At 36.2% G+C, this 15766-nt stretch overlaps 1 protein-coding gene across 1 annotated transcript in view; it reads left to right on the top strand.

The window, feature by feature from the left end:
- Positions 1-4311: 4311 nt before the first annotated feature.
- The window catches only part of LOC150092630 (uncharacterized), a 100600-nt gene continuing 89145 nt past the window's right edge, over positions 4312-15766 (top strand). The window contains exon 1 of the mRNA XM_090414640.1: positions 4312-4500. Coding sequence (XP_090270766.1) covers positions 4345-4500 — 156 coding nt within the window. The 5' untranslated portion in view covers positions 4312-4344. The remainder of the gene's footprint in view (positions 4501-15766) is intronic.

Raw genomic sequence — 15766 nt, forward strand, 5'->3', positions numbered from 1 at the left:
AATTTCACGCAAAAATAAAAGACATTCAACTGTTGAAACTGACTTGCTAGTTAGCTTCTATATTGTCTCCCTCTTCACTAATATTCTCCATAAGGAAACTGTAGACTTGTTACCTCAAACATTTCTGTCTGATATTGTTGAATTATTCAAATTTGTTATTATGTTCGGTTATTTCACTTGGAAAGAAAACATTTACAAGCAAGAGGAAAGAACAGCAATGGGGACTCCCTTATCACCCAACGTAGCAAACCTGTTTCTAGAATACCTTGAAGAAAATATTTTCACGTTTAAACCCAGTCCAAAAATTTGGCTACGATACGTCGATGACGTCTTTGCTGTCTGGGATCATTCCGAGCAAGAATTACGCCTGTTTCTAGATAAAATAAACCTTCTTCCTCCTCGCATGAAATTTACACTAGAAAAAGAATCTCCATAGGGTATCTCCTTTCTGAATTTACATATCCAAAGAAAAGAAGATGTTTCCTTCTCCACTTCTGTCTATCGCAAGCCGGCATTTTCATGTCGCTACATTCACAATTCTTCTGCTCATCATCCATCTCAAAAATTTGGCATCATTAAATCATTATTAACCATAGCACACAGATTCTGCTCCTCTAAAAATCTCTAAACCAAGAATTGGAAATAATCAAAAATACAGCCATACTAAATGGATAAATCTTAAAACAACTCAAAAAATCATCAGACTTCCTCAGACATCAACCTAGACAAGAACAAGCCCATTGGATTCAAAAACTTCTTGTCAAAGGCATCTCAGAACGTCTTTCAAAAATTATGAACTACAAACTTGCTACTACCTACAAACGCATCAACCAGATCTATAACTTGTTGCCTTCTCCTAAAGACAAACTCTCACCTCTGATGCTATCTGTTGTGTACCAGGTTCCATGATTCTGTAAACTGTCTTACTATGGACAGACAGGTAGATCTGTTCAGTACAGTAACGAGTGTATGAAGCTCCTGTTTCAAGTTTCTAAGTTGCGCCCCTAACCCAAAAATTTTGAAAAATTTAAATATAACAAATTAAATTTTATTATATGCAATATGTTAAATACTTACTATTAACCCCATCAAAATGAGTTACAGTGTGTTGCAGAATTTGTGTGTTTAAAGCGGCGTATTGCCGAAATTTAAAAATGCAATATAAAATAGCAGAATTTTATCTCTATTTATTTATTATTAATTTTTACGTTTTGCGCCCCAAACCAAGTTGCTCCCGTGGCAGGCGCCTCTTTCGCCACGCCCTCGTTACGGCACTGGATCTGTTCATAAACGCATTTTGGAGCATCAAGACCATTATCCGTCTTATCACACCGCAGAAATCTCGCCTTGCTGAACACGGAGTTCAGAACACAAATCATAGGATCCATTGGAAAAAGACCAAACATTAACACAGATCTTTATATAAACATCAATGTTCATATTAAGAAAATGCTGACGCCATACTTCACAGACCAAATCTAAACCGTAATGACGTTCTTGCTGTTCCTCAAGTATGCGAAATTGTGATACAAAATTGTGTAAAATATATTTTTTCCTCCAGTTATATTTTAATTTAATTCTGTGACACGCTACTGCACGTATATTGGGATTCCATTGTATTCATGCGCCTTAACTGTATGTTATTCCTCGTATTGTTCGAATTAGCTGTACTGACGATGTCCTAAGGTTCTTAGGATGAAATATTTACTCATTAAGACTTATTACTGTAGTTATTACGTGTGTTTGTTTAGTCATTCAAAGTACTTTTTCAAAAGTCAAGTGATTTATCAGCCATTTTAGCTGCTTTTACTATATGCCCCTAAACTTTAACTCCCTATTCACGACCACTCCCAAGTCCCTGGCTTCATCAATTTCCAGAACTTGGCAGAACTGTTGTTCTACCAATGTGGTATAGAGCTGGTAATCTTTTCACCCCAAAATGCATAATCTTACTCATTGCCACATTAAACTAACATCCATTCTCCTTTGCGCAGTCTGCCAATCTACACAAATCATGTTTGCAAAATTTTGCCATTATCTCTATTATCTGTAACAAAAAAAATCAACTAACGCCTTTCCAGTGTCCCACCCAGGGATGCCAATGAGGCCCTTCCCGACAAAGAAAAAGGAAAATCACTGTAAAATTTTCCAAAAATCGTTTCCTAATTATTATTATTATTATTATCTGACAGCTCCAGGGAGTCCAAAGCTCATCGAGGGAGAGTCTGCCAACAGCATCGAACGATTGATCCCCTTCCAACTACTAAAAAAAAAAAAAAAATCAGCTAACGCCTTTTTATTCCCGTATACGGGAGTTGGCGAGGCCATTTAGCCCTATCTAACTTTTGGAGACTGAGTGGGCAGTTCAATCTCCACTGGTACCCAATCAGAGACAGATGGCCCAAGGCTATCACTAATTAACCGGTACACAGTGAAGAGATACGGCTCAAATGTGCCGCCATCTCGTGGTCCCTAACCCTAACACAATATATTTAATGTCTGAAATAATGTGGGTTCTACGGTCGATTTTCTTGAGTTTACGGGATGAAAAACCCGAGTTTCCGGCAGGAAAAACCCGAGTTTCCGGCAGGAAAAACCCGCTTGCCCGTGCCTTCCAACTACTAACCGTTCTCAAACTTGCTTAAATTTTTGCGTAAGCCATTATTAGCAGACGCTCTACCAATCGGCCAACCTTTGCTGGCAAAGGTTGGTTGATTAAATTTATTTTCGTTTATTAAATTTATTTTAATTAAAATTTGTTTTTTTATTTATGTTGTGTCATGTTTTCTATTTCTGTACTAATTATGAATTAGTGGTCATATAAGGTGGGAATACTTCATAGCTCTTGGGAGTCACATCCGCTGTGAACGCAAAGCAAACACAATAGTGCTCGGGCGCATCAAGCGCTACTTTGTATGCCCGGGCCGTGCCAGAGGAGATCACAGGTGTCATGTAGTGGCGATCACTGCAGATGCTCAGTCATAGGTCGTATGCGATGCGTATTCTCCACCCGTCTACTCAACTTCCCCCCCCCCCCTCAAGATTAAATCAGGAGTGCTTGGTCCACCCCAAGATAAAATCTCCACTGAGCCAATCAGAGATAGCTGGCCCATAACTATCACTAATTATAGGCAACAACGAATGAAGAGAACATTATATAGGTGCTGCCATCTCTTACTGCCAAACCCTAGCAGGATATGTTATTATCTGAAATAATATAGGGTCTACAGTCGATTTTCTTCAGTTTACGGGTATGAAAAACTCGAGTTTCCGGTAGAAAAAACCCTCTTGTCTGTGCCAGAGATCGACTATTTTTGGAACCAATTAGAAAATATTCCTCCATTCGGCAACTAGACTTGAACTATAAGTGCATCTTCGGGTGGCCTAGCGCAGAGAATTCAAGCACCACTTCCACTGAGCTACACAGGCTGGGTATAAAGATTATTATTATTATTACGTGACACCTCCAAGGAGTCTAGAACTCATCAAGGGAGGGCACTCTAGTCAACAGCTCACCGTCTCCACAATGTCAGAAGATTTCTGTTTTAATTTTGAAGTGTCTGTATAGCCCTGTGTGTGTATAGTGTTATATGCCAAAATTTAGACCGCCTGAAGAAAGAGTGCACCTCTAGTCGCTATGAGAATTAATAGTGCAATTTTAATCGTTGACTGAAGTATTTGTTTCTAAAAGTTTCTTCTGTCAATTCTCAGGTTATCGATTTTTGTTCATATACAAGTAGAGTGTCCCTAAGAACTCAGAATTTTAACAACCTCGAGTTCAAAAGTTGGCTGTAGAACTCACACTATTTAAGACATACGGTAATATATACCTGTTAGGATTGAGCGCTACGAGCTGTTGGCATTTGTCTGAAAATATTTCTTTAGAAATAATGGATTTACAGTAATCTTGTTGAATCAGCACAGATGATTCATTTGGGTTGAAAAGGGATTTTTTTAGTTTTATTAACTGTAAGTGTTATGCTGTTCCTATATGGTGTTCTGTTGGGTGTTGCATTTTGGAAATATTTCTTTTTTTATTTTCTAAAAGAAAAAAAAATGTTTATAGAGAAGAGAGACAGTGGGTTTGGAAGTTTTAGTTATACAGTGAAGGAGGTGGTGGAAGTTAGTGGTGGCTCAGTCATATTGGATACGTATAAATAACCTTTGTATGGAAAATGCTTAGATTTTTACAGTTGTTTAGCTACTTCTGAAGCATTAATATCATATTTCGGATGTTTTCTACAGACCGTTGCATTCCTGAATCGCATGCATTGGCAAGAAACAAACATTTTCCCCCGCTTTATTATGACTGGTTTTTTACGCTAGAGGACCTAGTTAGCTGAAATGGCGACGGCTGCAGATGATGATGATGCTTGGCTATATGGTGAAGGCGACGAGAGAAAAGAAGAAAATGAAAATATTGAAAGGATTTTCGAAGAGAAGTCAGACGAAACTTCAGTTTTTACTAATGGGGATGGTTTGATATCAAATCCTCCACAGGTATTCAAATTGAACTAATATTCATTCATTCCTTTCTTGTTTATTCTCCATTCTGAGTTTATGGAATACAGCAGGTTTATTTTATTATTACAGTATTATAAAAAAACTTCCATGGAGTCAAAGACTCATCGCGGGAGGTCCACTTACACACACAGTTTATCAACCGCGCCTTAAATATAAATATATTCAGAATAAATATGAATATTTATTCGCAAGTTTATTTTTTATTTTTGAATTATTTCTTAGCGTCAGCCTGTTTTGTGATCCATATGTATTTCTATACGGCTTTAGGTGAGGTAACTGCAGCGTTTTTACCCTTACAAAACCGATAAGAGGAAATGTTTTATAGCAGTTAAGATTTATGAGAATAAACATTGAAGTGAAAACTTTGCCATTTTTCAATCGTAAGGTTGGTCGATTGGTAGAGCCTTTGCTACTAATGGCTCGCAAAAAGTTAAGCAGGTTTGAGCGCGGTTAGTAGTTAGAAGTGAACCATTCGTTCGATGGTGTTAGCAGATTCTCCCTCGATGAATCTTTGGACTCCCTGGAGGTATAAAATAATAAAATAATAATAATAAGTTCTCTGAAATCCGATTGTGTTCCTTTACCAGTAACACATTATTATTATTTTGATTATCACTTGATATTCTAAAATGAGTGTGATATAAGGTGAATTAGTGTTTTGTATGGGTACAGCAAGGTTTCCCCCCTCGGTATGCTTGATTTTTTAAATATTTTTTTTTATTATCATGGGCAACAGACTAACTGCCTAGAGAACATGCAGTTAGAAGATATATTCTGGCATCATACCCTAATGATTCCAACCCTTACTGCTAAGCAGGACCATGGACTCGGCATTATAACATCAGTTGCAGATGTGTCACCATAAACCAAATTAATTATTAATGTTGTTCTTATTATGTGACACCTCCAAGCAGCCATGTACTCATTGTGCAAGGACACATCACAACCCACCATTTACATTTCTCAGTTGTCCATCTACACAGAGAGAAGTGGGAAGAAGAGTAGTGCCACTATTTACCATTTACTACTCATTAATAGTACTTTTTGTCTCTAAATTTTGTATTTTTTTTGGCTTCACCTGACACAGTCCATATAAATATTCCCTTTTCCATTTGGAGGGTGCATATGTCTTGTTTTTCCAGTTTCTTTATTCTCAGGATATAAAATACAGCAGCTTTGTTTTCTTTCTTCCTTTTTTTTTTTTTTCTCAGTCTGATTGGATTTTAATCCAATCAGACTGACAGACAAACTGTCTAGGATACAGTTAATAAACAAAGGGAAAAAAAATGTTTGAGTGGCTTTCTTTGAGTCCTAGGACTTCTTGGAGGTTTTTTTCTTCTTCCGTAGTCCTAAATGGACTGTTGGGTCATTCATGGCTGGTAGGTGATAGTCTTGGTTAGCCTCCTCCAGTCATCTCTGTCTCTTGTTCGTGATGCCATTTGAGAAAGGGAGGAATTTGTCCATTTTTTTTGATGTTATCAGTCCATTTTAATCGAAGTCTGCCCCTAACCCTTGGTCCCAGAACGATTCCTTCTAGTGCTTGTTTTGGAATGCCATTATCCCTCTCCACATGTCCAAGCCATTTCATCAGTCTTCTTCTGATGACTGTCAGAATATTTTCCCTTTTTCTCCCATCTATTGAATCAGTCAGTTTTCAGACATTTTCATTTGTTTCGTGAGCGGTATAGGGGATTCTCAAAAGTCTCCTCTCATCTTCTTTCAATAAAGTCCAGGCCTCGCAACCATACAAGAGGATAGAATTCGCCAAGGTGTCAATTAGTCTTAGTCTGGTTGTGATTGCTATTCTGTTATCTTCCCACAATTGTTTTAACTTTTGTAGGGCCACGGTTGCCTTAGCAATTCAGTATTTAATGTCAGTTTTTGAACGACCATCTTGACTCAACGTGCTTCCTAGATAATTGGACTTGTTTACATTCTCAATTTGCTTTATTGCCAATTTGTATCTTTAAGAATTTAATGTCTGATTTTGAGGTTATCATTGTTTTTGTTTTTTATAGGTTTATGTATAATCCATATTTTTTTAATGTTCCGAAAATGCAGCTGGTTATCTCTTGTAATTCTTTTTCACTTTCTGCCAGAAGATCGATATCATCTGCAAAACATAAGTTATTTATTCTTAGTCCGCCAACTCCAATATAGTGTCATATTCATAAAGAGCTTCATCTATGACATTCCAGAAAACAATTAAAAAGAAGAGGGGACAAGATGCATCCCTGTCTTACCCCCCCCCCCCCCCCCCGTTCTGTCCAGAATGATTCACTGCTGTAATTTTTAATTTCAATTCTCATATCAGATGAAGAATAAAGAGATTTAATAATCCTAATGATTTTGTTGTCAGTACCATAATGTTCTAGAATCTTCCATAATGCCTCGTGCCATATTGAGTCAAAAGCTTTTTGAAGGTCTAAAAAGTTGTGACAGGTTATTTTGTTATGTTCTATGTATTTTTCGCCTAGTATGTGTATTGTAAAGATATGGTCGATTGTACTTCTGGACTTCCTGAAACCTGCTTGTTGATCTGATAATCTGCTTTCTATTTTCTTTTTGATTCTTGACAATAATATTTTTAACAGGATTTTGCTTAATTTTGCTTAACAATAAGACTAATAAGTCTTATTGTTCTATAGTTGCTACATTTATTGCTGTTTCCCTTTTTAGGAATAGGTACAAGGACAGAAGTTCGCCAATCAGAAGGCCAAGTCTCTGTGTTCCATACGTCCTGGAATAAATTTAGCAAGGTGTCTGTGATGGTGTCACCTCCTTCGCTTATCAGTTCCATTGTGACACCATCAATTCCTGGTGATTTTCCTATTTTTGAGGAGTTAACTGCTGCAATGACTTCTTTTAATATCGGGTAATCTCCTTCTTCCGAACCTCCTGGCAGTACATGCAAATTTGATTTGATAGTGGTGTAATATGTCTGTTAATTGCTTATATTCTTCTGTAATTAGTCTGTTATATAATAACAGGCGTGCCTATGGTCTAATTAGTTGTGAGCAACTAATAAAAAATTCTTCATAACTGTCAGTTCCTTATAATATATTTCCTTGAAATATATTTAATTAAATAGCAAGTTCATTAGTTAAATTGTGTATATTTGGTCTGATGTATCAGAATAAAGAACTTTTATTGTTAAAAGACCAGAAGATAAATGATAAAATATACAAAAAGCCAACAAGTTTTACTTGCCACTGTCTAGCATTTTCAAGGCTGAAATGGTGTGAAAACAAATGCATTAAGTTACATGTAAAACATACACTTTAGTAACTGTTAGGCCGTCACATTTGATCATTAGTGTTTGATGGCGTGCATGTGTTCAAATGCTTCAGTCAGAATCCGGTACATGACCACGTGTTGTGTAGTTTTTTGTATATTGTAGTTCTGTTGAACTGAGAGAGATGATGAGATTTTTCCACATGTCTTTAAGAATAATACCTTGATTTCTATTTAAATTATTGCCTGTGCGTAGTACCACAGCTGCTTCTTTGAAAGTTCTGTATCTGGTCATTCTCGACGTAAGGCATAGAACTGTTTTTCCAATCTATAACGTGATTTGATGTTGAGAAATGATGAGCTAAACCAGATGTGATGATTCTATTATGATTGACATCCCCCACACGTTCCTTCTGTCTTGTCTGACCAATGTAAGAAAGGCCACACGTGCATGGAATTTCATATACTCTAGGACATTTGAAGAATGGTACCGTATCTTTGGGTGATCTTAAGATTTGTCTGATCATGGTAGTTGGTTTAAAAACCACTCTGATATTATGAGCTTTTAACATTCTCGCCAATTTTGTGGAAACTGAATTAATATCTTAGTCTTTTAATAATAAAAGTTCTTTATTTTAAGTTCATTGGTTGATAAATATTATTTTTGTATAGGGGTTACATTCTGATACATGGCTAAATATAGCATTCTGATTGGCATGTTCCAAGAGAAATATGACAGTGAAATGAAATGGGTTGTTCAGTGCTGTTCATTTGTATGTTTTACATTTCGCTCTGTAGGCATTATTTGTGGTAGTGGTATATTTGCCTGGGTTTGAAATATGTTAGTAGACTGTTGTTGTTGTTGATCTGATAATGTTTTTGTTATCGAAAGCAATGTTTGCCTTGGATTTTAGCTTATTTCAAGTTCAGCATCCCTTTTTTTATATTTCTAAAATATTGTATTTAGTACATAGGAGAATGAATGACTACTATTTGGGTTTTTTTTTTTTTTGGTCAAATTTATTTTAAAACTAAGTTATACCAACTCATTTCACCAACTGTGGCTGTTGGCTTCATCAGGGTAAAAGATGTATAAAAAATAAGAACACTTAAACGCTAAAAACTGTTTACATTAAAACCATAAAAACTGAATAATAATTGAGAAGACAAATCGGTGTTAGCCTTTGATTTTGCTAGGATTAACCATATGATAGAATGGGATAAAAGCTCAATGCCCTACTTAGAGGAGGACTTCTGCTCCCGAATTATAAAAGAAGCCACAACAGTTCTCCGTTCAGAACAAAACCTTAATAGAAACCAAGAATTGATTTTGCCCGAGATCTGGAAGACCCTCATTAGATCTTTCAACATGCCAAAATTAAATTTTGCTGCCAACTACAGAACGTTCCTACATAACAACTAGTAGATCATACACGCACTATGCGTGTGATGTACGGGTTCTTCTGCTTTTATAAATATGCAATTGTATTCAGTTCATTTTATGGTTTTAGTGTAAACAGTTTTTAGCATTTAAGTGTTCTTATTTTTTTATACATCTTTTACCCTGATGAAGCCAACAGCCACAGTTGGCAAAACTAGTTGGTATAACTTAGTTTTAAAATAAATTTGACCAAAAAAACCCCAAATAGTAGTCATTCATTCTTCTATAGTTTTTGCGGTCAAAAAATAACCATTTTATCATTATTGTATTTAGTAATAAAGCTGCCCAGTTTTCATGCTCAGATAGTAATGGGTTTCATTTTGCAGGCTTTCTGTAATTTATATCCATTACCTAACTGAAGTAATGGATTTGTTACAATGGTTTCTCAGTTATTTATGTGACATAAAAAAGTGTGTTATGTAGACATGAATATATTTACATGCAGTTTTAGTGCATAATCACTAAAACTGCATGTAAATATAGTGGTCATAGGATCAACAACTATGTAGAAAATACAATTAGAAAGCTAGCATGTCGAAGCCTCATTCCTCAACAGCATGTTCTTGGTGCCTTGGACATGTAACTAGGTGCCAAAGAATTCTTGTGTTACTTGGAGTATACGAATGTTGAAATTGTCTAAAGAAATGAAACCCCCAGCAGGCTGGGCTGTTTTGAATTACAGCTGAAACAATTAAGGTTATGAGGCCAGTGTATTTTGCCTTTTAAATTGCATGTCCTTCTTCTGATTGGTTTTCATCCCACAAAGTAATTGTGGGGTGATAAACCTAAGATTCTAGAGTTAAAAAAAAATAGACCACTTCCATATGAGACTGTCTAATTTGCTTTCAGTTTAAAGCTCTTCACTCCCAGAAAAGAAGCCAGGTTTTTCCATTCAGAGAGCATTATTATTACATGACACCACCATGGAGTCCAAAGACTATTGAGGGATGGGCACCTACTCTACAACTCTTGGTGGATTAAGTGGTGAAGACCACTTAATCCACCAATTACAACTACTTTCATCATCTACACCTAGGGCAGTCGCCAGATTAAATTGCGCCCTGAGGCAAACAATTAAATATCGCCCCTGATGGATTATAAGACAAAATATAAGAAAATCTCCAATTGCTATTTTGTTTTTATTACAAGAGAAACATTAATGCAAAACGATTACATAATAATATTAATTAAATGTTTGCTCTATGGGGATATTGCACAATAAAACTGTTTATAAGTTCTAAATAAGCTACGTCCACCTCCATGGACCAACCAATCTTTCTTGAGTTATTGCTTTCGCAAATAATTTTTAATCAGTTTAAGCTTGGAAAAACGTTTTTCCGCACCTGCTACACTAACAGGAATTGTTAACAATATGCTTAGGGTGGTGGTTACGTTGGGATAAATTTCTACAAGATTTTGGTTATATGATTTTATATATATATATATATATATATTAGGATTCATATTTACTTGGTGAAAATGATATGAAAATTAATAAAGAATGGGGTTTAATAGGAACACTACTAGTTTCGTTGATAAAACAACTTCTTCAGATGTCCAACTACAAACAATTATATACACAAAAAACTACAGACACATTACATAATAATGACAACAGATCTACTATAAACTGTAGTACAGTTTAGACTGCAGTATGTGTTATAGTTCCAGCTGTATGTAACTGCGTGTGTGAGATATCGTGTGAATGCCAGTACTGGACAGCAGAATTGTGTACATCAGATAAATTGTAGCTGAGGCTACTATTCATGTGGGTTGAATCGAGTGCAATTTCTTTAGATTCAAGAATACGTCTCTCAAGTTCATCATAACATTTATACATGTTTGAAGTTTGAGACCAGTCTATAAGATGTTGGTGGCCTTCGTCGGAGCTTATTGAGAATAAGACATGGCTGGAGAGAGCGCTAGCCCAGGTTCTTTTGTAGGAAATATCTCTTTTGTGTTCCTCAACACGGAAAAGGATAGATTTATCAGTCTGTCCATAGTAAGGCTTTCCACAATTACAAATAATCTTGTAAATTCCTGGTACTGAAGAAAGTGATGTTTTTCTTTAGGTCGACTGAGGATAGAACGGGGTTTAGGAAATGTAGTGAAACATGTTTTGATGTTGAATTTCTTAAGAATTTTAGCCAGTTTGGGAGAGAGGGAACTGATAAAAGGCAAAGAGATATATGCTCTTGGGGAAGAAGAGTTCCGTAGTAGGTCGATGACGGCAGAAAAGAAATTTCTCAATATTTTTTAGAGTGAAACCATTGTTGAGAAAGGTCCTTTTTAGAAAATTAAGTTCATTTTGAAGCTCTATCTCGTGCGATAATAATGATCTGGCTCGATGTGCCAGGGTGGAGATAATGCCAAATTTCTGTGGAGGGTACTGATGAGAGGATGCATGAAGGTATCTGTCTGTATGTGTAGGCTTTCTGAAGATGGAGATTTTGATATTGTCAGAGCATCTTGTAAGTTTTAAGTTTAAAAAAGCAAGACAATTGTTGGTTTCTAGCTCATAGGTGAATTTAATCTTGTGATGAAAGTTGTTAAGATGATCCAGAAAAATATTAAGGTTATCTAGGCTGTGCTCCCAAATGAGAAAAACATCATCAATAAAACACAGCCAGATTTTAGGTTTTAGCGTTGACGAACTAATCACTTTTTCTTCTAAGTCTTTAAGAAATATATTTGCTAGTATGGGGAGAGCTGGCTACCCATAGCCAATCCTGAGTTTTGTTTAATTAATTAAATATTAATTAATTATATTACACTTTTCTCTTGTATTATTTTTGAGAGTATTTTTAATTCTTCAAATTGTATTGCATCTACATCAGATGTTGTAAAATATCTTGTTGTCCTAATACAGTGCCTACCGCAATATGGCTGAATGAGTGCCCTTAATTAAGCAGCACCGTGAGGCAGGCTGCCTCTATGCTACATCCTGTCGATGGTACTGTCTACACCAGTGCCATCTACTGCTGACTTCCACCACTACTATTTTCACAGACAATCACAAACATCCATACCCATGGCAGGATTCGAACCTGTAGCCTTTTGACTGGAGAGCAGGTGGAGACACCAAACTTCTGCATTTTAGACATAAACAAGTGTTATTTTGCAATTTTTGCTATCTGTGGAGAATGCATTCTGAGAGTCTTAGTAATATTGTTATGTGACACCTTCAAGGACTCATCATGGGGAAACTCTATTCTACTCCGCTACACACATAATAATAAGTGCATACATTATCTTAACAAATACATTGCACTTTAAATGGATAGTAATATTTTTATTTTATTTTTTTTTGTAATTCCATACATCAGCATTTGATCAATTTATAGTACAGTTATCTACTGATAATTGACAATAAGTTAGATAGTACAATTACATGGTGCTCAACCAGAATTTGATAGTCAAGGTCAGTTAATTCAAGAGTTGTTTTGAAGACGAGATAAATGGTAGATAGCTATATATTATTGCCATGAATGTGCAAGAAGCTGAGGAGAAAGAAGAAATTTGTTAATATTGCATTTGAAGATCTGCTGATTTATACTTTTTACAAAATATATAAAGAGGGTTGGCTTTTTCAAAAAAAAATTAAAAGAAAGAAAAATTTGTTCTATGAGTGGATTAGTGACTATTTCATGTCTTAACAGCTCAATAGGAGGGTAAGAGAATTACTGATGCTATTTTTGATAAGGGTGCTTAAGGGTTAAAGCTATATAACTGAGAAGAGACCTCTACATAGTCTTAAAGTATTGCAGAGTACGGATCAGGGCTTCTGACCTAATGTCCAATCCTCACCTTCTCATAGTGCACCCTGTTAGGTATCTATGTGGATACTGAACAAACGAGGATGGGCTGGCAATTTGGGATTCAGCTGAAATTGTATTCTTATCAGCTTAAACCAAAATAAAAAATGCTGGCACAACATGACAGAATTTCATGCCGGTTGGGGCTTCGCCTGGTTAAACAAGGCCCCCGTTGTTTCTCATTCTCCTTTCTCAGTCTGCCAATCTATCCAAATCATCCTGCAAAATTTTGACATCATCTGCATTAACTGTGGCTCTAAAAGTACTCTCTGATATCTCTCCATCAACTATCCATCCCCATGTGCGGTGGTTTACTAATTAGAATTTCATGTGGTATCCTGCCAAAGGCCTTTGCAAAGTCCAATAGTATCACTGTAAAACCCGTTACCTTTGTCCAACTCAGCTGTCATTGTATTATAAGACATGAGCAAGTTACTGAGGCATGACCTATCCTTCACAAAACCATGCTGTCCCCCCCCCCTCCATACAGTATCCATCCCATTTCCATCCATCCATTCCTGTATTTTGCTCTTTACTAACTTCTCCAATACCTTGACAACTCCAGATATGCTGGTCAGTCGGTAATTTGCTACATTAGTCTTGGAGCCTCCTTTATGCAGTGGAACTATTTTCTCATCTTTCCACTCCCTTGGGATTAACCCAGAGCTGAGACTTAGATTAAACAATATGGTCAAGGGCACTGACAATTCTCTCGTTGCTTCACATAAAACTCGAGCTTATATGCCATCCAATTCCACAGCTATTCACATTAAGGTTTTGTAATGTGATATGCACCTCCATTTATTTACTTCAGTTCCCATATAAGCCTTTGGTTGTCTCGTTCCTACAATATCACCACCTGGATGATATACTCTTGCAACGTGTTCACTTAGTAATTCTAATATTTTGACTGATTCAGTTACCTCCCTACCATTAGCATTCATTAAATTCATTCTGCCATATACATTCTTTCTTTTACTTGCAGAATATCGAATGTTCTGCAAGTCCAGACTTTTCAGGTTTAAAGTATTCAATATAAGATCGGTGTTCTTCTAGCCGAATAGAAGAACACCAATGAACTCTGTCTAGTGAAGATGGCATGTTCTGCAAGAACATGCCATCTTTACTAGACATAGAGTTCATTTGAGAAAGACAAGAGTCCTTCACAAAAGTTTGTTCCTCATGGATGCCTTTATGAAGAAACGTGAAACTTTACTTCATTCTCCTGACTTAAACAGATCCGATGGCTTACGTCTATCCCCTTTATGGGAGATAGTACTTTATAAATCAGCTAAACTTTCCTAACTTTTTATTGTATAAATTTTTTTTTTTTGTTAGGCGCTTTTTGGAATTGTCAGTTATTGTTTAATTTGAGCTTAAAATGTACTGAAGATGCCTGTGACACACAGGTGAAAATCATCATCATCATCATCATCAAATTCCTGCCTTGTACCCTCAAGGGGTGTACAGGATATGACAGTACTACATGAAAAAATTACATCATTACTAACTTCCTATCTACAATTTTCCTCCAAATCAGTCTGTTACTTGTCAAGACTCCAACATTATCAGATCTTATATTTCTATCGTCTAAGGCACTTTGTACCGTATCAATCCACCTATATCTTGGTCTTCCTCTGGGTCGTTTTCCTGCCAACCTGGCAGAGAACACTTGTTTTGCTAATCTTTCCTCTCCCATTCTATTTAAGTGACCATACCATCTGAGATTAGCTCTGCTAACGCATTCCTGGATGCTGACAATGTCAAGTTCTTTCCTAATATCCTCATTTTTAATATGATATTGCCATTGATGCCATCTGTTCACGCCTCTAATCTTTCTCAGAACTCTCATATCTGCGGTCTCTAGTCTTTGGTCAAGTGTTTTACTTCTGACCCAGCTCTCAGATCCATAAGTTAAAATTGGTTTGAACACAGTCTTGTATACAGCTAATTTAGTGTTCCGACTAATTTCTTTCTTATTCCATATGAATTTATTCAATTAACTTCCCACGATACCAGCTTTGCTGATTCTGTTGTCTATTTCTATATTTAGTTTACCATCTTCGGTAAAAATTGTGCCTAAGTAGCTGAAATGTTTTACTTGTTCCACAGGTTCTCCATTCACAACACAGTTGACATTTTCAATGATTCTGCCTATTTTCATTGTCTTTGTCTTTTTATTGCTGACCTTCATACCATATCTATTACAACAGCTATTCAATTTAGTCAGAGAATCTTGCAGACTTGTAGCAGATTTATTTAGAAGTATAACATCATCCGCATAAAGCAAAGAGCTGACATTAACATCTCCAATTTTGATATCACCAGAGTTAAAGATCGGTACTATCAACGTAAGAAGCCTGAATGGCAAAGAAATGGAGCTAGCTGAGGAATTAGATAAGTACCAGATCGACATAATAGGGGTGACTGAAACAAAAAAGACCAAAACTGGTGAGCTCTTTCTGAGCAATAAATACAAAATGTTATATTCAGGCAATGACAATCAAGGAAAAGAAGGAGTAGCCATAATATTCAACACAAAATATGAGGCTAATCTTCTTGAATGGCAGGCAGTCTCAAGTAGAGTAATGTGGGCAAATATGAGAATGGGGAACTGGACAATGAGACTTATTTGTGCCTATGGTCCCACAGAAGGTTCTACTAAGGTAGAAGTGGAGGAATTTTTTGAGGCTTTAGAAAAAGCAACTGACAATGAAAAATGAAAAGTTGGTCCTTGTTGGGGATCTAAATA

This window comes from Typopeltis vanoorti, chromosome 25 (assembly GCF_054136105.1).
Source record: "Typopeltis vanoorti isolate ZY-2024b chromosome 25, IOZ_Tvanoo_1.0, whole genome shotgun sequence".
Lineage (NCBI taxonomy): Eukaryota > Metazoa > Arthropoda > Arachnida > Uropygi > Thelyphonidae > Typopeltis > Typopeltis vanoorti.